This window comes from Glossina fuscipes, unplaced genomic scaffold, assembly GCF_014805625.2.
Source record: "Glossina fuscipes isolate IAEA_lab_2018 unplaced genomic scaffold, Yale_Gfus_2 2, whole genome shotgun sequence".
Lineage (NCBI taxonomy): Eukaryota > Metazoa > Arthropoda > Insecta > Diptera > Glossinidae > Glossina > Glossina fuscipes.
The window spans coordinates 513,669-540,510 of record NW_023998416.1 but is presented as its reverse complement, the minus strand read 5'-3'; the positions used below and the strand labels follow the sequence as shown (position 1 = coordinate 540,510).

Below are 26,842 nucleotides of genomic sequence, written 5' to 3'. Positions count from 1 at the left end.
AATAATAAGAAGGCAAAGTAACGTAAAAAAGTTTGATATGAAAAGTTATTGAAAAAGATGTATCATCATTTTTTCAAAATATGCCTTGTTGTGACATTTGAAATGTTAGCTAGAGAGTGATTGACTATCATACACAAAAATATTTACAAGCTTTTATAGTAAAATTAGTCGCCAAATAGAATGTGGAAGAATTGTGCGGAGTTCACCTTATAATACACAAAGTCATTACGAAGTTTACAGATTGCATCTTTACTATCTTCCAAGGCACGTCTGTGGTGATGTGCCTATGCACACATCAAAGCCAAGTACAGCTAAGGACCACTAAGGTGCATCCTTTAAATTCGTTTAAAACAAACAAAAGATTGCCTTCATTACTAGTATAAGTCTTGCATCATCTAAAGTAAATAGCAAACCGGGTAGTGATTTGGAATTCAGAGTTAAGTACACATCCTCTGTTGAAGAAAAAAACCAATCTCTGCCTTTTTGTGGCATTAACGCAATCGTCTCGCTGCCAAATTCTTTGTACAAATTAGTTTAATACCAATCAAGGAGTTCTGCAGGGACCTGAATGAACGGCAGACTAGCGATGGGAGGTCGCACTAAAATGTTTCAACAACATATGTTATATTTTTTGTTGGGTTTAAAAACACAAAGCTTTACAATGCCTTCCAATTCCGACCAAAGACACGGGCTAAACTTTATAAAGTTCGCTTTAGTAAGTTTCTCATCATTTGTTTTCATATTATTGTCGTATTCATCTCTTACCAGTTATCGTTTCTGAAATGTGTCGAACTTTTTATAGTGTGCAGAGATTTCTATGTCGAATCGATTTTGACCCAGGTACATGTGAAGTCTTCTTATATATACTCCTTTCTCGTAGACATTTCGATCTCAGGCAGGTCGAACATCACTTGTCATTTGTATAGATGCTCGCCTATTGCTAGTAGTGTGTAAGGTATATCGAATATTGTTTAGCGAACTGGTTTATCAAATTTCATTTACTTATCGTATAGGCGATGACCAGCGTTTTTGCAGACTGATTTAATGCAAAATTCGCTTATCTTCGCTATATCTGATAAGAGGTGTGCTATTTAATATGTACATACTAGGTCTGAAGGCACGATATCCACCCAAAGTCCGCGTTAGCACTATTCAGTTTGCTGCAAGTCGTAAATAATGTAAGCCAAATATATTTGGGTAACAAATCTATTCGTGTTACGAGATTGAACTCTGTCGAAAAGTTATAGGACAATCACACATTTATATTTATATCTAGATAGAGATCTATTAATCAAAAATAAAACCGATCCCTAGTATTATGAGAACTTCTTTATAAAAGCGCCAAGTTGCAGAGATCAGCGGGATTCTGAATTGACCTGCTATCTTGATGTTCACTTATTCGACCATAGAAATGTCTATCTGTTTTTGAAACAAATAAATCGAGAAAATGAAAACTAGTAGATATACTGGGGTTTGTAAAACTGCAGATGATGGTCAGGGAAGGACTTGAATACGATAAGAAGTGGAACGCAAGAAATTACCTTAAAGTTTAGTTAATGGCTGGAGGTTAATAGCTAGAGTTTAATCGGCTGACTGTCACGGCGACGACGTCGACAACGAATCGACTTTCGAAATTAATATGAAATCATGGGTTTTTCAAGTGCTTCAGCAGCAAATAGTATCCGAGATTTTAGTCTTTTAAACTACTTACAGTCATTTTTAATTCTTAACAATGTAAAGTTCGGAAATCTAATGTCCTCAGCAGTAAAAACGGTGGACTACCATTTGGTTCGAGCTCTGTGTAAATTCTCTTAACATTTTAGAGCTATTGGGCGAGTGCGTACTCGATTCGAGGAGCCTTTTCGATAATACCGTTTTGGGCCGACCTCTGTCAATTCGCAAAGAATTTATTACTCGACATGTGTATAACGGAATACTCGTGATATCTTTGCCTTGTGAATAATAATATAAATGCAAAAAAAAAAAAAAAAGGAAAAAGAAGAAAACCTAAACATTCAAATAAGTAAAGTAATAATCCGACCAAGTTATTTTTAATTCGTTAAAATATAAAACATTAAAATATATAAGCATAAGAAGCAAATGCATTTAACTTGACTTTAAAAAACATACAAATAAATATATAATTTAACTTCACGAGAAGTAGTGGATTCTGCCATTGCCTCGCTACTTCAGGCATGTTCGTATCAAAAACCAAGTACAGGCAAAAATCAAGCAAACATCCCAAGGACGATGCCAAAGGGCGGGAGTAAGTTCGCTTTCAGCTTTTCCTTCAATATTGTATTCCTTATAAAATAAAATGTTCATATTTCAAAAATGTGTGCCTTTATGTCCATTGCATCGTTTTGGAACTTATGGTCTCATTCAATATAATAATTGGACTGCCACGACTGAATATAACACTAGATGGAATCATCGAAAGTAGTTATGTGGTTTTCTCAATACTTTGGAATTTTCGTCATTAACATGAGTATGAGGTCATGAAAAACAAGCATATCTTACCGATAGCAGTAAACTCAGTGATCAATACAGTGGGTCGATAGCCGACTGTTATAAGTCTAAAACATGCGATCGGGGTTGCTCGGCTTTTGATTTCAAACGAAGCCTATGGAAATCATTTCGCTCAGCTTTTCGCCGAAAAAACCCAAAAGACGACTAGGGATAGCATAGTGCTCTAAATACCGGAAGGCTATCAATCAAAATAGTATAAGTTTAGTTTAATGGATAAATTTTGTCATGATATTTTTTTTTTAATGTGCAGTTTATGAATTTTTCTTATTGGGAATCGCTTCATTTCATTTAAATTCAAATACAGGCTTAAATTGCTTTTTAAACAGTCTCGTGGTAAAATGGCCTATACAGGAACTTGAGTTATTTAAACTTGTACATGATTCGTTTTGCCTGTAATGTGATATATAGGCTGATCAACGCAATAAGTTGACGCTGGCTGAACGTATTGACATTTAACAAACGGTAAAGTAAAAACCACAAACTACTACAGCAAGCCACAGAGAATAGGAAAACAAGCAGTCAATAAGACCAACTTAACCGAACCCCCGAACTTATACACACGTATATAGAGCATCGATATGAAATTTACTGTACACTGTGTATGTTCGCAATATATACTATATATAAGCATGGTTGGTTGAATAGCATTGTCGTTTCAATGTACTAAACAGGAAATCAAATCAAGTGAGTGCGGTTGTTTTCGATACAACTTAAAAGTTGGAGAGACTTAAACAAGTATCATTAACATTGCTAGCCAGATGTAGACATCCATCCATCTATCGAGAGAAAGAGAGAGAGAAAGAGAGAACGAGAGAACGAGAGAACGTAAGCAACTGGAAAGCAGCTACGTACAAATGAGAAAGTGTGTTTTAATGTTTTCAAGTGCTAAGTGAAGGAAGTACAGACAAAATATTTACAAAATCTCTTCTTGTTCATTAAAAGCACTGTTTTCCATAAAGTCAATTTATTTTCTTATTTCCATATATACATATACATATATATATATATATAAATAAAATATATAGTTGTATGTATGTACTTGTGTACGATAGAGTGTAAGTTTAAGATGTAGGTTTTGTTTGTTTGCTTAAGTGTATGCATTCGTACATATATACATATATACATTCATTGAAATTTACTGTTTACAAACGCTCATATAAAATAGAGCAGAAGTAGAGTTGATATTAAAATTTGTCTGTAATCATGCTGTAAATGCATAAAATGTGTAAATTTAACTTTATCGAGTGTAAATTGTAAAAAGCTTAACAAAAGTACAAAATGTTGAAATTTTTGTGGTTAGCTAAGCAGTATAAAGGCAAGTTAATAAGAATTGTTAAGTTATAAGCGTAAACATTCACATACATGTATATACACACACACATATATATATATATATATATATATACACATATGCACGCATATACATGTACTATGCCATAGAGCAAAGAGATAATGTTTGGTAATCACATCTTTAAAATGAAATTTTATTATAATTTTCGACAATTTAACAAATACTTGCAGATATTTACACAATTAATGGTTAGCTGTTATGTGTATGCATAAAAATTTAAAACCCATAAAATGTAAATTTATCACATACCTACGCAAGTCTAATAATATCGAATAAATTATTGAATAAATTTATTGAGTAAATTTACTCTATAGAGTAAATTACTAAAAATGGAGAAATAAAATTTACTTTTAAATCCAAAGCACATTGTGAAGCTTTTAAATCGGACATACGATAATGCTTGATTCTAATTCGATCACGGGATCTACGTCACATGCATATGTTTCTATTGGGACCGATTGTTTGCAGGCGATGGTCGAACCGATTGTTCTTCTAGTTTGACAGGTACTTTTGTGGCTCTTTAGCCTCTGAATTTGTTTGGACTCGGTGTTCGACAATTCCTTAATTCAGGAGTAAATGATGCTTACTTCTTCTTCTAACTAATGTTGAAGCGAGTCTGTGTTCTGTAGTATCTAATGCGGTTAATTTTCGATTATTATTTGTACTATGGCAAGTCTTCGTACGGGTCTTACGCTATATGCTAGTAAGGCTTCTGGCTTAGAAGAAAAACAATGAAAGGTCATTAGGTCAGACGGTGCTTAATTTAATCGTAAATAACTGGTTTTGAAGATACTGATAATGATCGATGCATGCGCGTTGCCAAACAATGTCCTGATATTACCGTAGGATTAGGGGCAATTGTGCATCACGAATCGTTCAAACCTGACCTGGCGATTGATTTCATTCTCAACAATTAAGACCATTACAGCATGAATTTCAGGTAAAAAAACATCCAAAATTGATCAATAGAAAAATGATTTTAAGAGATGTCTGCGAAAGTATTGCTTTTTGATCTCAAAATTCCAGAAATTCTGCAGTGATGGCCGACCAGAAAAATTGCAAAAATTTATCGTTCAAAATAGCATATACTCGATTCATTAAGAGAATACGGGAAACGTGCTTAGAAGTTTATATATGTAACATATACGTATATGTGTTTTAAACACATCTATGCACACATATATGCAAACTAACATCTGCGGCAGCAATGTTGATCAGAAAATCTGCTGTCTAATGTAAGCTCACACAACCAAACATTCTCAAGGCATTCTTTGGAATGCTTACAAGTGCACTAATTGCATATAGCTCGCTATACCTGAAAAGTGACACATGTAACGGTCACTCACAAATGACATTGTTAACAGCATATCTATATATATTGCTGTTCGCGAGTTCTGTCCTTAACAGGAGCCTGTCACAAATTCAATACCTATAGCTTAAATTGTTCGCGATAGGCGGTCGATTTAAGCAAAAGAATTTTGTTTATCTTAGAAAGACAGAAGTCTGAAAAAAAATTTCTCTCTTTGAGGAAAGATTGCAAGGCAAGGGAATTTTTGAAGAAAAATTGAAGGCCTAAGAGAAAAATAGCTTTTCATATTTAAATGTAAACTTTTGTTGCAAATATTTTTCTCATTTCTCGTCTACAAATAAATGATGACAATCGTTTATTCAGGTGTTCAAAAACTTAAAATCGTCCAGAAATTGTTTTTGTCTCTGCCTAAGTTTGAAAGAGTCCCAATCCCTTTTACATCAGTGCATACAATTTAATTGAAAACATGATGACTGTCACTTCAGATGGAAAATACACTCGAATGAAAAATCCTTGTGCAGCCTTCGAAGGACAAAAACCGAGTTTGATTTCAAGCGACAGATGATGTTTAACTCTCATGAGTGGGGTAATAAATTGCGGACAAACTATCTCTTATTGGTTCTTAATTAGACAAAGTGTTCATAATTGTTTAGGGAAAGTATGACGCGACTATTTTGGATTACGAAACGTGTTTTGTTATACGATGCCCTTCAAGCCAGTCAAATAGTAGCGACAGAGTATTAGTCTAAACTTTTAGTTTTACCGGCTCATAAAGTTGCTCTTGGCAGGTTAACACAGCAATTTTCATGCTTTTCTTAATCAAATAAAAGAAATTAATAGCAAACTTAGATGACTTTTTTAAGTTTTGGAATATCAGAAATGGAGGAAATGAAGACCAATAAATGTATTTCGGATCACCAACAAAATAGTAACGCTTGTGGTTATTTATTCAGATAAAGGGTGTGTATTCTGATTTCGCGACAAATTTATGTATTTATGATTTAGGTGATCTTTTATTCTAGAACAACAAATGCCAAAGGGAACCATGTTTAATATTCTTCCTCAAGCTTTTAAAGCGGAATCGGCATTTTAGCTTAAAGATGAATAGAAGTATAAAGGGGCCTTACGTTGAAAAATACCACAAACTTACTTTATGGGAGAGAAGGAAAGATGGATGGCATTAGTAAGCGATCTGTATTCGACGAATAGTTTTAAGCATCGCTAATATTAGGCATCTCTCTCCTTAGGGCTGTGGAGCTTGAGTTGTAATGTTTAGTATCCATAACAGCAACTTTTAACTATGCATGATGTTCGATTAACGCAAGAGTCGATATGAAATTAAACCTCTCTTTGTAGCAGTGGCCATGACCACTATCCCAATCAGCAAATTTGCAAACTTCAAAGCCTATAATTGCTAACAACAACAACAACAAGATGTTTAACGCGAAGGTTGTTTTCATCGAGCTAGGCGAAGGGACGCATACAAGTAGGCTAGTTTTAAAAGTCTCCCATGGGTATTCCTAGCCATTATAAACAATAGAGCAATCTATCATATTGATGGGCGGAAAGGGTGCGTAAATGCGAGCGTCCATTGATTGCGCATGTTTTTAGCGTCTGTTCTTTCTATAAGGTGTATGGTATTCAATTTTCATGGCTAATTATGTGTTAAAATATAGATTTCATTTATGTCTTTGTTGTTCGTCTTCACAAAATCAAATGCACCAAAATGAAAGAGCTGGGATATCGCAAAAAAGGCGAACCTATGAATTTCTATGAGTTCTATTTTATGAAAATTTTACATTTTCATCTTATATATCTTAAGAGATACACTAAAATGCACTTACAACAATAATTAAAAAAAAAAAAAAATGTAATAATCATAACAAGTGCAAGCAAAGTCATTAAGAGGGCTGTGAGAAATAGCAAGTACTATAAATAGAGCAGAAGCGCTTTCAATCAAAACAACAACATAATCTTTGCAACGCTAAGTACATCGCTAAGAAGATTGTGGGTAAAAATCTACGCAAAGTGCGTATAAAATCTTGAATATGCAAAGGTTTTTCACGAATTATTATGCAAAACAAACTTTACCTTGTGTGAAGTATATTTCCTTGTGGGTAATTAGTTTGCTTGGTATAAGTTATTATTATTTGATTGCTAACTTGATCATTTTAATTTTCGAATATACTGAAATTGAAACGAATTTATATATAATTTGCCAAGGAAAAAGTTAATGCAACAGTCAAGAGGAAGCATTTGACTTTTAATTGATTGCTTAATTATGGTTGAAAAAGCGAATCGATGCACACCATTTTCAACGAGGTTTGTCTTCGGGGCAAAACACGTCGGTATAACAAAGGTCATCAAAATATCGCAAAAATTCCGGCTGTAGATTAAACACAAACAAGACAACAAGAAGGGACACAGGGATAGATAATTCTAGATCGATTTAGGAATTGATTCAAAAACTGGTTTTCAATCGATCAGTGTAACGAAGGGTGGGAGTATCTCAAGTCCTTTTGGGTGTCACATAGATCTGCACAAATGACAAGGAGCCTAAGATATAGATATATACAGTAAGCGTAACAAAGTAGGTTATTATTTTGAAAAACATATTGGCATAGTGTTCCATGTAACTTGGTAGGGTTCGTATGAGCTGCTCGGTTACTTTTAGCGTAATCCGAACCGCTAACAACATTGCAGAGGAAAACTTTGTACGCAAACAACGCTTTTGTACGCAAGAGCTGTATAAGGACCTGAAAGAAACCTGATAGCTAGCGATTTCTCTCGTCTTGAATGACTTTCAAGTGGTACGAGCAGCGAAAAATTCTATCAAATAACATACATCAAAGTGCTCGAAAGCATCTAATTTTACCAAGTCCAAAAGAAACCTCCCAACAGCGAGACCACATTGTTCATACCTGAGCATTTCTTAGAAAAGCTACTAATGGCCTTCAATGGTACTCTTAACAGGCTTTAAAACCGGATAAAATGAATAACGGCTTAGGCTTTATATGTTTTGAAAGCAAACTTTTGCGTGTAATAAGCATTGTTCTCCACATTTAATCATAGGACAAAAGCAAAAAGTAGTCAAGTGGAAGTTCAGGCTTCAGGCTTAAAAAAAAAATGTCTCCACAATTTAAAACTAGCGATTTTGGCCTTGGGGACGCAAGCAGCGCAATGTTAAGCAATATTGAATATGAACGATACGTAAAAGGAACAAATGATGGAAGGATTGCTAAATAAGGCTCGGCGGTACATCAGCTGAGTCGGCAGTGGATAAGGCAACGGGAACCTACGAGTGAAATGCTGCTCCTTAGGTTTGAAGTTAAGCTCTATTTGCATCGTAGTACAAGATCATAGGTTCTTCTAAAATTAAGTCCCTTCCCTAAAAAGACAATACTCGGTTTTTGATAGGATCAGATACGTGGAATATATTACGAGTAACTTTTACCTAACGAAACCATCGCTCTAGATCGCTATTAACTGTATTGGTGCAGCCATTGTAATATTTTTTACAAGCTGGGGTAAAAAACAGATCGAAGAAAAGCGAGAATACACTTAACTAAGATAGGACGCCTAACTAAGATTGACTACATTGTTAAATGGCTACTAACGATTAAATCAAGTAAATGAAATTTTCCATAAAATAATCATCTAGAGGAACGGGACGCACAGAGGCGTACTTGCTGCGACTGGAGGCAAAGGAAATTGCAGATTATTTCTCAGCTTGGAAACGTTCGGTGACTGTGTGCACCTCATACGCTTCTTTAATTGAACGTTATTTTCAATCCAGAACTTCTTGTGAGTCATTATGTATCAAAAATACTTTCGTCATGGTATTCATGTTGTGGGGAAAAATGCCTTTTCTACCCTCTGCCATTTTTCAAAAAAAAAATAAAACGCAAGAATTTATTTCGTTACTACATGTTACTAGAGTCGCATGTGAGGTGAACTGAGTGAGCGAAGTGCCTACCTATCAGACTTATTCTCAAGGCGGCAAAATAAGTTTTATAAAATTAATTTTTTTTTTTTTTAATTTCACCTTTCCAGTTATTTTTTTGCAAGAGATGGACATTTTGGAGCTAATATCGCTCTAGGAGCTGTTTATATTTTATTAATCTAGGGATTAAAGACGGATTTCCAAGTTTCCCGAAAAATTACTCAATTTTTTTCAATACTTACTAGTTCTGTATGCCTTGTTATAAAAAATGCATAATTAATTCACATCTAACTCTGGACATATACATATATACATATATATATTAAATAAGACTATTTCCATGAAATACGTATATAAATCAAGTTCCATTAGTACTATTTGTATATTAAAATAATTTGCCTGAGATATGATGATATATTAATAACAAATACATAAATTCATTTTGAAATCATGAAAAAAAAAAAAAAAATGTCAATATTTATAATAAAAATAGCAAACTTAATAATCGCATTATAAAATATATAGTATGAAGTATAGTATATATATATATATATATATATATATGTAAGTATATAGTATAAAAATGTACAGCAATGGTTCTTTTATTTTTACAATACAACTCAAATTTCTGATACATGCATATATATATATATATATATATATATACATGTGCATCTATATTTCTTGCATAGTAAATGTAAAAACTTTTATAATAGAAAATATGCCAAAAAGGGAAATATCAAATGAAAGCAATAGAGTAGAGAAAAATAATACGAAAAAAAGGTATATTTTCCAAAATAAAAATTAATGATAATGGAGATGAGACAGAGGGAAAAAAAATGAAAGAGAAAGAGAGAGGGAGAGAGAGAAATAGTAAATTGTAACACATAATTCCAAATTGTATTTACTGCTGCTACCCGTACGCCCCCCTCGGATTGCCATCAACTTATAAATATTGTATTAAAATAGTCGTAATACGGATGGTAAGAAACGTAGGTAGGTAAGGGGGAGTTAACAACTGTTTTTGCATTTTGATATTACGACAGAGACAAACAAGCCCCAATCGACTGACATTTTGAGTTCAGAACAACATTCATTGCTTTACCTGACATTCTGCTCTTAAAACTCAATGCAAAAAAGCTCTAAAATTGTTTCCGTATTGTGCAGTGAGATGCATCCACAATCATTTATTTGCATTGCTTTCTCATGTACATATATTTAGTTGAATTTAAATTAAGTTAAATGTAAATGTGTTAGTAAACGATGTTTATCTGGCATTGTTAGCAGAGTTAAGTGCTAAATATAGCAACATTTACAAAACAATTTCAAACACATTTTATTATTATTGTTATGATGGTTGGAAAATTATTTATAAATTTAAAATAAAAAAACCAAATAAATAATGCATTATAGTGTGTTAGCTTCTGTGAAATTCGTGTTTCGATTTAAATAACATAAAACTTTTAAATTCTCAATACATCGTGAGAAAGTCTATTACCTTTGCTAAGCAGCCTATATAATGCGTCCAAAGCATCGTAAATGATTTTATGAAAATAAAGAAGTAAAGAAAACACTTTTTTTCCCTCAGCTAATTCTTTTAAGTTTAAGTACTTGGACTTAACGTCCAACGCTAACTAATCGATGAAGGATATTCACCTGGTTTTACAAGAACCACAATATTTTCCTTCTACCAGCGTATCATGTCGTTGCTATATACAGGCTTTAAAGCAAGCATTCGATTTTTTAGACAATCTCCGTTTACGAATTGATTGATTCGTCGCAATAAAATCTTCCAAGCTTTTCCTGTAGTTTTTTAAAAATTCAAAGCATAGTTATTGCCTCTTCAGTGTAAACATATTCTTCTTGATGTTTATTTGTCTACATATTAAAATCACGATTTCTCCTTTAAAATTTCATGAAAACACTTTGAAAAAGTCGCTCAATAAACTGGCAGTGGTTCTGCGGGTTTTCCTTTGCTGAACCAGGTCCCTTATGCTGGATTTCAGAAGCCAGACAAATGTGAGTAAGAAAACAATAACAAAACTTCTTTTGCAACTCAAAAAAGACGATCCGCCATTTTTTTGTCGCAGCTCAAGATTACAACGAGAGACTTAATCATCATACATTGTTTCATACTGAAATCGTGCTTATTGTTTTGAATGCGCTACACAAGCATGTTTTATTCAAGTGTGTTTTTTTCACGTGGATTTAAGGCACGTGGTAGCTGTTTTCTTATGCTTCAGTCATTGGTTTAGATTAACTGTACCGCTCTTAATGAGATTGGAAGTTTTTCAAACTTACACATAGATGACAACAAGTTTTGGTAGTAATAAATGATCTTTATGATGTCATAATGCATAGATCAACTCATAGCACTATTTTTCTAGAAATGTCATTTTCTGACACAAGCAAGACAGGTTAACTTTAATTAACTATAATTGCATCATTTAAGAGATTGATTTTGAATTTATGATATGGTTATGCGAAAGTATGAAGTTACGGGCAACGACATATTTTTCCTGTTAGCAATGACATCTACGAATGACCCATCAGATGTGTTACTTATAGGATATCACCCATTACGTTTAGTGCGTTTGTATATAAGAATTCCAGAGAATGCTTTGAGAATGTTTCGTTTTGCCAAGAGCGTAGTTATGACGTTATGTGTGCTGCTAAACATTGCTGCAATACATGTTATTCAGTGACTGTACAATTCCGGTTTAAAGCGCATTGTGCTCATGTACTATCATATAAATTATATTTGATGCTACTTATGGTAAGGATGTATTTAATTATATATAGATATATATATATATATATATATGTAAAATGCAAAATGACTTAAGGTAGACTCATCTTATTCAGTACCGATCGAGCGGAGCTTTTCTATCTGTCTGTCCGTGTCACATCTATCTACGTAATTTATGTTAATCCTAAGGCTCGTAGTTTTTATGATATTTTGACGAAACTCGGCACTCTCGGCCATTTTAGGACCTTCACTCTACATAACGGCTTATCTTGTAAAAATTCTTATACAAAGAAAATTTTCAAAATTGCATCGGATTTCCCATTTTCTCAACCTGCTCCCAAAGTAGCGCTGTTGACCAGAAAACCGAATCGTATATTGAAATATAGAAAAGAGAAAAACAAGCACAGGTCAGCCGATATGCTCTGCTTAATGATTTATATGCAATATAAACGCCAATGATGCCAAGTAAAGTGTCATGAAGGAATCAATGTAAACACGCTATAAAATATGTACAATCTCAGAGTTGGACGGAGAATTATAATGACAATGCTTCCACTTCGGAAAAACCATTTGTCGATGGTTCATTAATTTTAAACGCACTTAAGCTCAAAAGAGATGGTTACTCCTTTACTTTGTTTTATTCCTTTACTCTGCCCTTTTGTAATCTTCAGCAATACTCACCACACAATCCCATTAAGTTTATGTATGTTAGGTAACCATAACACTTCCAAGTCTATTAAGGGATGTCCGTCGGCCTACTCATTCGTAAATTTAACGCAATAGAAAGACACCTTCAGGCACAGCAACAACAACGCGTGCAATGACCAAATAGTTTGATACAAAATTTAATAAAACTTTTTTCCCTGACAAAGTTACATTAGCCAACTATCGCGTCAAGAGGTACGAAGCTAGCTTTTGTTCCAGACCGTGGTAGTCGAATTCTTTTTACATTTTTGTAAGGGCTAAATATCAAAATATCTCTTCCATAACGTGGGCATAACCTTTGTTACCCGATAAAAATTAAAAATATATTTAAAATTTTGTACAAAGTATAAAAAATTAATGGTAATATATTTTTATGCAATCAGCGTAATTAATATTAACTAATTTTAAATTTAATTGTGAAACAATAATCATGTGGTTCCTGTGCCAACCAAATGACAACAAGTCAGACCATTAAAATAATTTCAAATTAAACACGTAGTTAAATGGCTAGGGTAAGTGATATCAGCGAGGGAGTTCCGAAAGGGGTCAAATACTTTTGAATCCACCACCTACTACGAATGTCAAGCACATTTGCCAGAAATGTCAGTGTGAGGTCGAAATATCAACGAAACGTACTGCAACGTATGCCAAAAACTCGGAGGAATTTGTGTGTGTTTGTAATGTGACATTAGAAAATTCATACATATATTCACACTAAACATACACACCAATATAATCGCATATATTGTGGCAGTGCATATACGCGCCGTGGGATGAGCATTACAAAGAGGCCAAATTAAACGAACAGAACTTGTGAAGGTTTACGTTTTTTTTTTTTTTTTTTTTTTACTTTGCTCACTTAAAAACATATGAAAATCTGAAACCCGATTTTTGCTCTAACGAATCTATGTAATAGTAGAGATATGTGCTAGGTTGGTATATCTTTATGAAACGTATACATAATTGAACTCTTGAACTTTTTGTTACCTTGAGAGAATGTTCGTAAAAATCAAAAGCCTACACATACTATATATGTTTGTAAAAAGTTAATATTTAAGGCTGAAATGTAATAAATACCTATACACATGAGCATAGGAGCATGACCTGTGTGATAAAGCATTCCTAGCATATATGGTATGATGGTGGATGATACCTAAGCTCTTTGCTTACATAGTCGCACACGTCTCTAACTATATATGAAATTTTAAATGCGTTTTAAATGCACATGTGTCCGTATATGTAAACATCTACATATGCGTCTATATAACGTGTGTTAATGTGTTTAGATACACATGGGTCTACACAATCACACTAAGCTTGCTCGCGCTCAATATAACACCAAATGACCGAACGCTATTTTCCGTGACGTATAAGTGTGTATATGCGTATGCATGTGTAGGTGTTTAGTTGACTTCTCATGCAAATCTCCAAGATGTACTGGCAGTCAGGCATGGAGCCAAAAATTTTTCGAAGTGCATTTTCTATGCAACGCAATCATCATCGTCAACATTATAACCATTATCGTTACACACCACCAGCAACAGCAGGTAAAACTTGGCAAAAACCTATCTAGAAAAAAATGCCTTTGAATTCTGTTTTATATGTATGTGTATCTCTATTTTTTTTTTTTTCTACTTTTCTTTTTTTCTATTTTTTTGCTTTTCATTTTCTTTTGGATTTTTTTATATATATATATATATATTTTTTTTTTTTTTTTTGCTTATGGTGGCAGGAAAAAATTGCGAAAATTGGAAATTATTGATTGGCTATTAGCCAAAACCAGTCATTGAGAAATTTTCGTTTTATAGTTTAGGAAAAGAAGATTATATCGTCTATGTGTACGAATATAATGGGAACGAAAATAAAACCTTATAGAAAAATTATAGTTAAAAATTTTAGTTTAAGATCCTCAGTCTTTAAGTAAGTTTTTGAATATTAAATTATGATAGTTGTAAGGTGGACTATGAGTGTTGATACAATATCTTTTTCTTTCGGTTTAAAAAAGATTAATTTCTTATAAAAAGAGCAAAAGAAATAAAAAACTACATCGTTTATTTGATAATCTCCTGAAGCCCAAGTAGCATTTAAAAAACAGTAGACAGAAAATCCTTTACTTGCTAGAAGGATGTTTGAAGAACTTAACTTTAACAATAGTCAACTTTATTAAAATTTCTTATGTTAAAAAAAAGAAAAATTACGTAAACCTTTAAAGTTCGATCTGAAATTTAAACAAACATGGCCTGCGAGTAAATGTCCGACAATACTTTGCTTAACAGTCGTTATATGGAACGAGTCGTTATATGGAAAGCGATCGAAGAAGTGCTTTGAACCAACTCGTTTTAAATAGCATTCATCCTTAGGCCAAAACGCATCAGTTTAGCAAATTTAATCAATGTGTCTTAAAAATTGCAACCTGTAGGTTGAACACAAGGAAAACAAGACGAAAAGATGGACGAACTTACGGAGAGAATCGTTATCTGAATCGATTTTTTTTAATAAAAATTGGATTAATCTTAACTTTGTCTGGGTGTTGCATACATCCGCACAAATCTAATATGCCTTTGTACCATAAGCGGTTTAGTGGCCATGCAAATGTATTCTAAAGTAAAGCATTTCTATCAACCGTTCATTTATGCCTTAGCTTAACAACAATTGTCATAATCTTCTTCCGGACAAAATATTATTGGTTGCAAGCAATTGGGTACATCTGCAGTCATACGTTTTTGAATATTGACGGTGGCAAAAAAAAATGAAAGACATTTGTTAGTCATAAACTTTGCATTGTAATGCAAAGGGATGCCGTTCGTTAAGCATGAAAACCAGAACACGAAATTATTCGTATACCTTTTCGCCAAGGCTTGAATACCTTCATTCATTTCTAGTCGCATACCAGCGAGATAGATAAGGATACGGATTGCTGCAGATACGAGAGGGAGAGAGAGAGAGAAAAACAAATGTGTTTAACTACCCGCACGCAATACGTAGACCAATATAACAATAGTCGTTGCAGATATGCATAAAAGGGTAAAACTAACACACACACAAAAAAGAAAAAGCAAAACGAACCAAAACAGAAAAAGAAAAAAGGAAAAAAAAAACAACAAAATGTTGAACTTTTATTGCCACAAGTGCCATTGCACTTATCGTACCAATATGATATCGTTTTTTTAACAAATATCGTATACAAAAACAAGACTTGCTTTACGGAAAGTTGGTTACTTTTTGATTGGAGGTGAAAAGGGATTCTTCGTTTTTTCTATTTGGGGAATTGTCTTTCTTCCGGTATACAATGGCAATTTGCTGGTAAGTTGGTTGCGTGGATGCTTTCCTCTAGTAAATCTATAAATAACATGTTTTATACAACTTGAACTGAATGTAAATGCATACCGTGCAACTGACGCTTTTTTTTTTTTTTTTTTTTTTGCTTTATATCAGATTTTGCAATTGCTAACGCGTTGTCTTTTTCAAAATATTTATGTTTTCTCAATTTTACATAAAATGTTAATGTATTATTCTTTTCTTTTTTTTTTTGTCCATAAGTAGAAAGACCTTTGAGTCATTTCATGTGTAAAAATGTATTTTGTATTCTCTTACATTTCATGTGAATATGTTTAGAGAATATAAAAACGAGAAAATGTAGATATGTCTTCTTTCGGAAAACTGTGGTTAACCAAACGTATCTTTGTTGTTGTTGTCGTTGTTGTTTTTCTTCTTTTTTTTTTCAACATTTTATTTGCTTTTGTTAATTAAAACTTTTCCTTCAATTGTAATCTACCTTAAGGGCAATTGTAAGCGATGAGACGAAAGTTAACTTTTCAATATGAAGCTTTTATGAAATTTATGCCTCACGGTTATTACCTTTAATTAAGTTACTTTGGCGAATCCTTCTATCTTCACTTTTTCGTTTACGATCACTTTAGGTCATTAAATGTGAAAACAGTCAACAAAAAGAAAAGCTCAATTTAATTGAATTGCTTCGCATTGTTCTTTGCAATTCAATGCTAAGCTGCTACACTGCGACAATCAATATATTTTTAAATAAGCCATAATAAATGTCAAAGTACACGTTAAACTTGATGATTAAATTTTACTATTAAAGAAATGGGAAGAAGAATAGGAAACATGAAAAAATGAAAATTTTTTTAAAAATTTTTGCATAAATTAAATGCAATATTTTTTATTCTATAACTTGGAAAACCTTCAAAGTTTCACATGTGAATTGAAAAAAGACTTTCATACAAACGCTTTTGATAATTGTCGGTAGGAAACACCTTTCAAGAAGATAAGAATGCAGACGGAGAGAAACTTGGTCTCCATCTAAAACGATTTTTATGGGCAAATAATCTTAACTATACACAACTATAGTTTAGTTTAACTGTTTCAGCAACTCCTATTTAAACACTCGTACCATTATTTTAAATGCGTATGAGTTTTGCAATTTTATTCCATTTTGCCATTTAAAGAATAACGAGAAGAAACTTCTAACAATAAATGCCTCTATATGCTTACGTTTCAGGTTAATGCGAATGAGTTGGATAATGAAAAAACAAATGTGTATATAACAGTAAAAATAAAAAAAAAAGAGAGCAAACTCCCTCTTAACCATGTTAATAAATAAAATTATTGCTTTCAAATTTGCTACTTACTGGCTCCACCATACGTAAAATCTCCTAACACGACCAACGAGAGGCATAACAGTTAAATGAAAGACAAAAGTACAGAGTAAACGGCAAGTTTTAAGTAAGAGAATGTAACATAAAAAAAAAATAAATAAATAAATAAATAAATAAAATAAAATATTAAAACAAAAAAGGATTGGTAACAAAATCCTTCAGTAAGCATGTAAAGATAAATCCAATAAAAAAGAACAAGACGAGTAGAGAATAAGAACGATTTTTATATAACAAATGTTGTGAGAAATCAAATATTTTTGTTTTTTTTTTTGTTTTATAAATCATTTTCAACTTACTTGTCTCACCGGTGGTACAAGTCGCCGGCACCGAAGGTGGCCCACGCCCTATATTATTTACAGCTATCACATAAAATTCATATTCGGTGTAAGGGCTGAGAGCACGCACCACATAGAACATGGTTATAATGCCGCTTATCTCGCTGAAGGCCTGAAACACATAAGAAAAACAATATAAAATTTAATCACAATTCCTTACGGATCTGGAATGAAAAATTTCAACAATCAATAGAGTATCGCTCAATACCTACAACACATGTTTCGTTCCATTTACTGAAACTATTTTATCAATGTAAGTGAAAAATAGCTATTTTAACGTTACGTTGACGGTTAACTGTATGTACGCAAGGTATATAATTAAACATATCTTTACCGAATTTATAGTTTATTGAGCCATAACCTCTTTAAAACTTTTATACATAATGGATAGAACTCTTGCAGTCCCATAAATGCACCAAAGTTCTTGAGAAAAGCGAGTAAGGAACATATTTATTATTAATACACTATCACGTATATATTCAATAGGCCCTTCACTTCTTTCATATTTTTAACACGCATACACAATTTCTAACTGTAAAAATTTATAAACAATTCGGTTAACTTCGAATACATATTTAAGTGATCAAATTTAGTCATTGAAGTGAATTGTAATAAATCTTACACGATAACCCTAAATGAAGTAAATGAAAATCGCATGTCTTTAAGGCAGTATCCCTTAGCATGTCGACGACAATGTTCATACCCATCATTGAAGGATAAGGGATACATTCATTTTATCAAAACGTTTTCAACGCCCTGTAGGAAAATTCAGAGAATCCAGAAATCCCGATCAGCATCAAATTCTGAATTGACTTAAGCATGTACGTCTGTATAACTTATTTTGTAAAACAGAACCTTTCGACTTCAAACTAGGCAGAAACTTTGGAGGTCCTTGCAAGCAAGTTGGTATCGAAAATCGATCAAATGGATCGAAAGACACGCCTAATGCACCACGTAAACTGAGACTATCGGGCTATTTCTCGTTACTCATAAGCTGCAGCAGATAAACCCTCTACAAAAATTTAAACGTATATTCTATTGGCCACGGTACGGTATATAAACGGATAAAATTGGCCCCGCCTACCCAGTGTTATAGGATATCTAAGAAATTTAATACTCTTTCAACTTCTTTGGAACGGCCAGAAGCACGTTTTAGACATCCCATAAAGTCCTTGACCAGTGTCATTTTCGGAATACACCTAAGCACGTCCGCCTATTTCTCCGTCCATCTGTCTATCCCATCCCATCAATACAGTATCTGCGACAAGCATTCTCCCGTTCGCAAAAATTAAGATATCATCTACATATTTGCAAAAGAATTTGAAAATAATCTAAACCGGTCAAAAGCCACGCCTACGAAGCCCGCACGCCTATAGAGTAAAAACTGCGACCGTCTTTGTGAACACCGTGTTTTTTGCTCCTGACTCGTAAATTTTCACTTTCATTCTGAAAATAGGGAAAATCCGCCGAGCCTCCCCAATATTATAGAGCATGAAAAATTATCTCTTTTTAATCTTCTGCAGGACAACGGTGACGGGTACAAAAGATGCAATAAAGTGGAAGGTAATGTCAATTATTACGTATTTTAAGAAAAACCTGAGTACGTGGAAGGGTTCAGCGATGATATTTGAAATGTTTGCTTGCCATGTGCATTGCACGAATGGGGCTTTTTTCCCACAAGTTAGTCACTATTTCTGAAGTGTCAATGTACCTAATCGCTACGTGATCGTTTTCCAGGAAAGTGTTTGAAAGCCGCCATTAGACAGAAGTCAAGTCTGAAGTCGCTTGGAACAGATACGTGAAAAGTGCGTTGTCGAAATGAGATGTGCCAGTCCTATGGAACTGAACTATTTTTCCATCGAACGCAGGCACTTAACGTTAAACAGTATATCGTCACTTGGGGAATACTGGGTATGGTGGTAAGTTATATTCCCCCAATTTTAATACGCAATAGTATGAAGATATCGAACAAAATGAGAACTCTGTATGGAATGTCTTCGAAACAGTACTTCGAGGCGGTTTCCTAGTTGTTTTAGGAAAGTCTAAAACTGACTTCTTTATAAAGGGCGAGCTGCACTTTCACCCGTTTACTTGTCTAGATATTTTGTCCAGACTTCGTTTATACCGAAATTACTTCTTTGTCTTATATAAAGTTTGTCTTTTTCAATTCGCTGATTTGCATGCGGCCCTCTCTCTATCAAACATCTGCCTGCAAAATGTACGAAGTTTTGCTTTCGCCCTGACTTTGGTTTTATTAATTTATTCCATTTTAAGTTATTTTTTGTGTTTATTTAAAATCTTACCTGATTAGCGTTTTTTGGTTTATATTGTATCACATAATATTGCAAATCCTCGGGACCCTTATACGACCATTCCAGTCTTACTGAGGTGGCCGTAACTTCAGATATTTGAACATCTGTGGGTGCTGTCGGTAATGCTGTTCAATAGAAAAGGATTACAAACTTATTAAATATTATTAAGTATTACCGTATAAGACTCACATTGCACTTTAATTACAGCAATTGCCTCAATTTGACCCAACGATGATGCAGCTATACAAGTATAATTTGCACTCTGTTGTATGTTCGTTAATTCCAAGATATTACGACCAATGGGTATATTATTTTCAGGTGTTAAATCTTGGGCACCTAAACAGATAACATAAAGCGAACAGAGAGAAGGAACGAGAAAAGGAAAGTGCAAGGAAACATAAGAACCGCAAATTAAATACAATTGCATTTGATTGTTTATCTAAATATCGAGGGAAATTGTACATGTTTTCTATAAAATGTTCCATACCAAGAGATGTTTGCATGAAACATATAATTTGTCTGAGCTGATGCTTAATAGTTAGTTCAGTATGTTGTATATTTGTATGTGTTTGCTTGAGTTTGTACAAGTGTCTCTATCTCTTTTAATGAAATTTACCTTTCATCCACTTGACATGTGGCATAGGAGAACCCACAGCAATGCATGATAAATTTAAACTAGAGCCCAACATCACTTCATTAATGGGTTCTGGTGGTCGTGAAAATGTGGGCGGTACTCGACGTACTTTCACATATAAATTTGTGGCTTTCGAGTGTTCAGTGCCAACAGAGTTCTCAGCCACACATTCATATTTACCTTGATCCTCTTCACGACTGTTTTCGATTTGCAAGCCGCCTGCAAATGATATAAAAGGAAAAAAAAAATGCATATTTATATATATATATATGTTCAACTTTCATTAACGTGAAAGAAATTTAACTCAATTAAAATTGAAATAATTTTGAAAATGCCTCATATATAAATATAGTTTTTTTTTTAATATTCATCCATTTAATTAAATTTATAATATTAGGATAAAGGAGGCAATACACTTAATTTCTATTCGCCCGAGTGATAGAAAATGGTCTTCTAGGTTTGTCCTTCCCTTTGCAATATCAAGAAAATGTACCTCAAGGGCTCTATATATATATACATGGTTTCGATCACCGTAGGATTCTGGGTCGATATAATAATTTCTTGTCTGTCTCTCTGTTCGTCTACTTATTTGAAATTTGTTAGTCGTATATTTTTCAAATGCTTTGTCATACAAATGCTTCACTGTTGATCGATGCTCCTCGATCCGCCTCTTAGAAACTTGCAAGCTTTATTTAAAAAAAAAAAAATTAAATTTTTTCGTGGCTATAAAGCGGCATAATATCATCGGGGATTGATTAACTAGTGGGCTCATATCTGCTTTGCAACTCGATTAGTTGGACGTAGCGTAGGGTATCAAAGATTCGCATCAACGAGAATATGAACTGAATTTTTAGTTGATGAAAAAGGAAAATGTATATTTTGGCCACCATATTTAGCTATGCAAGATCATAATGTAAATTTTTCAAATATTACATATAGTTCCCTTATTTTAAAAATCAATATTATCCCATGTATATATAAATATATGGAGGGATGAGTGTTCGCAAACATAAAACCATTACATTATATCATATAAATTAAATTGCGGCAAAAATATATATGAATTACTTTAAAAAGCAAACATATATATATATATAAAATATGGACTATATTGGCTTCGCCCTACAAAGTATACGTACATACGCATACATAAATGTGAAAAATTTATGAGAGATACATGTGACCGAAAATTACTCTACACATATGCATACATATGTATATAGATAGTTTGTGTATATATACCTCTAGTAGAAAGATGTATTGTATATGTATGTATATATATATATATAGACCATAGAGAAAGCATATGTTATTGAATGTAAATATATATAAAATTTTTGTAATTTGCAGTGAATTTATGTTAAAGTAAAAACAAAATAATGGAAAATATGCTTTTTTGGTTTACTTTTTCTTCTTTTTTTTTTTTTTTTTTCTTTTTTTGCACATTCAATGCAGTTGTTTGTAAGTATTTACGTGTTTGTACACAATACATCGATTAGAGCTCTATAAATTTGCTTGAAAACGTATTTATATAAATGTAGGGAAAAGCATTTAAAAGGTTTATCTTTTTTGTTACTCGTACAGAGCAACTGGCTTAAGTTTCTTATATTGCAGTAGCTTGCATTATTTTAAATGAATAAAATAATGCATCACTTACAAAACCATAAAACAAAAATAAGAAATTCGAGTAAATGAACACAGAACACAGTATTAGTAAAATTCTCAGTGCGATGCTAGGAATTTTTGTTTTTATTTATCATATTAAAAGAATGATTTGCCTTTTTTAAAACTGAAACTTCGAATTCAACAAGTAAAAATATTTTAGCGGAAGATGGCGCACCATGAAATACCGCCTACACCGCTTCACTTGATACCGTTATTCATATAACGACTTTTCAGAAGAAGGCCTTATATTGAAAGTGGCCGAGAAAATGGCCCGATCCGAACGATTTATAATAGCGCTCGCCATTCAGCCAAAACATGTCAGTGTGTCACATTTTTTCAAAATATCTCGAAAATTTGCGACCTGTAGGTTGAATAAAAAAACAAGACGGACAAGCGAACGGACAAGAAAATGCCTCTGAATCGTTGATCGGTGTAATAAAAGATGGGTCGATGTCATGTTCTCCTGAGTATCAAATACTGAGAATGTCGCTCTTTTTCAAGCATTCAAGTGAAAACATGTGCAGAAAGACTTAACTGTAAATATTTCCTGGAATACGCGGCTGTCTCTTGGTCTCTTGTCTGGGATTATGCGAGAAAAGATTGAATTTCGAGAGAGAAAGCACTTTGATAACTTCCTGAATGAATCAAGGGAAGGATATGTGATAAAACATTTAAGGCCCAGATGCGTCCCGTCCTATTGTAATCATATAAAATGAATTTTAGGATCTTTCGCTGCGCCTGTCGAAAACAGAATCGCGTGTTTTCGGCCTTACATGTTGCGAAACGGCAGAGAAAGAAATGAGAAAATGTATTATTCCATAGCCGCATTTATAGGCATCTCTGAAAGCTTCATCCCAAATTTTCAATTTTATGGTGGAAGCTTTGAAATCTTCGGAATCGCTCTCAGCCTTATATCTAATCAAAAGTCGCCATGGTGCAATTACACTAATATATATATATATGTATTTTTTTTTTTGAAATGCTTGGGAAGAACATAAATATTTTCCGTTCGTTTTTTTAGAGGAGCTCTCATCCTCTTATCTACCCAATAATAGAATCAAGAGAGGTACACCACACTATAATAGTTTGCAAGCACTTTTTAAGGGACCTCAACACTTTCTAAAGCGAGTTCTTAATAGATTAGAGGACTTGCAAATCAACAGGCAACACATTAGATTGTCATGTTCTAACAATGTTTTTTTTATTGATACTGGATCTCTTTACGGATCTTCAAGTAAAGGAGTTATACTGAGATTTGTTTCGGAAATGCTTTTGAATGAACATCATTACTTTCCGCTGCTGTTGCAGTGTTAGTGTTGACGTCTTCTTCATGTATTCAACTGTCAAATCACACTACATTGACTGCACTGGCCTATATTTTGAACACACTTTTAAAAAGACATAAGTACTTTCTAAAGCGAGTTCTAAGTAGACAAAAGGACTTGGAAATCAACAGGCGGGCTTATCCCGAAAGTTTCAAAGCATTTCTTGCGCCAATAAAAAGGCAGACTTTTTGTGAAGAGTTAAGAAAATCGCAAAAGGGTATTTTGCAGGCAACAACGAACATCGAAGCGCACGCATTGCGCGAGAAGGCGTTGATCTTGGAAGGGACATGATAAAAATGAATATATTAATAATATGGTTATTTATCAAAGAAAGAGAACTATTGACATTTACACAGATTGCAAAGACTTGAAGGCTTTATTTACTGTCATATGTGCAGAGTTAAAACCTATAGAGAATATTCCGTATTTGAAGAGTGTTTTTTTTTTAAATTATTTTTAAGTAATCATTTGAAAGTAGGTCTACACTTGTTTAAATATTTCATGACGGCGGCTCGATAATCATTTCGGTTTAAGAGTCTTTCTGTATTTTCTTAGAATTCTCTTTCCATTGTTTATTCTTTTTTTTTTTTTTTTAATTCTGTTTGTTTTAAAACAACACGGAATAAACGTTTGGCTGTCATTTCTCCGACATTCATAGTTGAGAACATTGGTTTTTCACTCATCTCTTCTTCTTTTTCCCCGTCTTTTTTTCTTATTTTTTATTTTTTTTTATTTTTTTTTTGTACTGTACTTAATAGTGTGCCTGCCATTAAAACCTAAAAATAGAAAAGAAGTGTATAAAGTAGGATAAAATGAAAGGAAGGACGAGCTGTCATTGTTAGTAAAGTGACAATTGTGTGAGAAAGCGTTAAGAGCTCATAATTTAAACATTTAAACTTTGTCATTATATTAATGCTTTGTCTGCTACTTTTCAACAATTCGATGATGAATAAACACTTTAGCGTTAGGAAGAATACTTTTTTTTTTCTTTTATGTGTTTGGGTGCTTTTCTTTGTTAGTTTCAATTATTTACATAAAAGAAACGAAAGAAATAAGAATAAGAAAACATTTTAATAACAGTAATTATATAAAAAATGTAAATAGTACAACGATAAGTGAGTACATATCCGTGAAGTATTTGCCTTAAAGCAACAGCGATAAGTTATTTAATTTTCTGCTTTTACTCGCTGCCTGCCATAGACTTTTTTATTAACACGAAAGCACTTTATTAACATTTAAGTATATTTTTCATATGATTTTACTGCATGCCGCATGTATATAATATATCAAATATATGGATATTTTTAAAATGCGTGTAATAATGATGATAAATTAACCGCAAAAATAGCCAAAAAATTGTGGTAAATTCAATATATACTTTCCAGTTATATCGAGTATATTGTACATGTGCTCAGGTATTGATTGGATAAGTGAAGGGATTTTTGCTTCTGCCTGTTTTTTTTTTTTTGTGTTTTAATGAAAAATTCGTTTAAATAAGTAATTGATATAAAAAGCTTTGCTAGACATTTTTCACAACCACTTTGTCGAAGAGAAGAGCAGAAATAAAGGAAAATAATCCTGAATATATTTCAGACAAACTCGATAATGTTTTCCCTTTTTTTTTTTTTTGCTTTTTCAATAAACCACAGAGTGAATAATAATTTTCGTTTAAGAGGGTTTTTTGTGTTTAAGCATAAAAAATTAAATTAAATCTAAAGCCTGTAAAACAGAGTGCAATATAAAACCTGCAAGATTGTATATATGAAGCGTTAATTTTTGATAGCTTTGTAGATTCAAAGTACGTCTGCACAGGCAAGCCAGAAAGTTTTAAAACGTATATTCAGCAAAATCAATTGAATTTCACACTTGCATCAGCAGCCCAGACAACTCAGACGAGAAGCCAGCCACGCAGCCAGCAAGCCAGCCAGGCAGCCAGCCAGCCAGTCAGTCAGTCAGTCAAGTAGTTAAGTAGTCAAGTTAACTCTTACAAATTTGAGTGGCTGTTTGTCATTCATTCGCTACCCCCATGGCTTAAGGCTGATTTACTACAATATTGGAATTTTAATTGTCTAAATGGTATACAAACCACGTAGCAGCATAAAAAATAACTCGAAAAGCTCCAACAATCAACAAAGAATATGAAATATTATTGAAACTTTAATTAAGTAAAGTAATACGGTAATAATAACATAAAATGTAAGCTAAACTGAAGAGATCATAAAACGAAAAGAAAACAAAATAAAAGAAAAAAAAAAAGAAAAGAAAAGAGAAGAGAAGAGAAGAGGGTAGAGGGTGAAGATAATAGAACTTCTTCTAAATCAAAATTAAACAATTTTTAACTGATATCAGCAGTAAATACAGGTGATATAGATTTTAATCAGTTGAATTAGGATCTTATCGCTTTTTCTTAGATACGAGAGTTTTTTTTTTTTTTTTCTCTCTCACTGCTTCTTAAATTGTGACTTTTCTTTGTGAAAGTACTGCCTCCGAAAAGTTTTTGCGCAATACTATACGTTATCTCGCTAAAGAGCAAATAAAGTGGTTTCTGGGATTTTCGAATACCGCGCGTTATTTTCTCAAGACAAGAAACATTGCCTTTTCTGCTTCATTAGAGCTATAATGGTCCCGCAATAGACATGCTACGGCACGGTATCCATTATAAATCATCAACATCAGCAAACCAAAACGGCAAAAGAGCTACCGAGCTACCGTTCGCGTCACGCCGTGCATTCATTCGCGTCACGCCGTGCATTCTTCAGGTTGACACTGGCTTCAACCGATGACTTATTATTAGTACTTACGCTTTTATAGGGATATCCAAGAAATAGATTCCCTTTCCTGGATGTCTGTTCAAAATTCACATTTTGTCGCAAAAAAGTGCAGCTGGTGATGGACATCAAATTTGATAAGGCTCGTCCTAAGCCCATATTATGATAGGTGTAAAATCCGATAGTTGATTGTTAAAACAATTGAAATTAGCTGCGTTTCGTGAATGAATCAAAATTTATTTGTAATGCCAGTTCGACAAAAAAGCGGTGGTATTTATGATCAAGAGGCTTTATCAACACAAGCAGCTCGCTTCTAATCTATTCCGTTTAGTTGTGCACGCAAAAATGCATCATTCATTTATAAAATCGGTGACATTCTTCGAAGTAGTGAGAGGAAGTGACATATTTCAATTTGTGCCATCGCTGATATTTGGAAACTATATGCATATGTATACATCTGCATTTTTGTATGGACCAATCACCTAGGGAGAGGAATGGAGAGAGAGAGAGAGAGAGAGAGAGAGAGAGAGAGAGAGAGAGAGAG

At 33.3% G+C, this 26,842-nt stretch overlaps 1 protein-coding gene across 5 annotated transcripts in view; it reads right to left on the bottom strand.

Moving 5' to 3' along the window:
* The window catches only part of LOC119634117 (tyrosine-protein phosphatase Lar), a 273,949-nt gene that overhangs the window by 68,407 nt on the left and 178,700 nt on the right, over positions 1-26,842 (bottom strand). For 3 of the 5 annotated variants that reach the window (XM_038028063.1, XM_038028066.1, XM_038028065.1), the window contains 5 exons: positions 20,523-20,759; positions 20,096-20,242; positions 19,898-20,031; positions 17,565-17,706; positions 17,233-17,256 (listed from right to left, as the gene is read on the bottom strand). In XM_038028063.1, the coding sequence (XP_037883991.1) occupies positions 17,233-17,256; positions 17,565-17,706; positions 19,898-20,031; positions 20,096-20,242; positions 20,523-20,759 (684 nt within the window). Of the gene's footprint in view, positions 1-17,232; positions 17,257-17,555; positions 17,707-19,897; positions 20,032-20,095; positions 20,243-20,522; positions 20,760-26,842 lie in introns of all 5 variants that reach the window. The other 2 variants (XM_038028064.1, XM_038028067.1) reach the window with 1 other exon arrangement.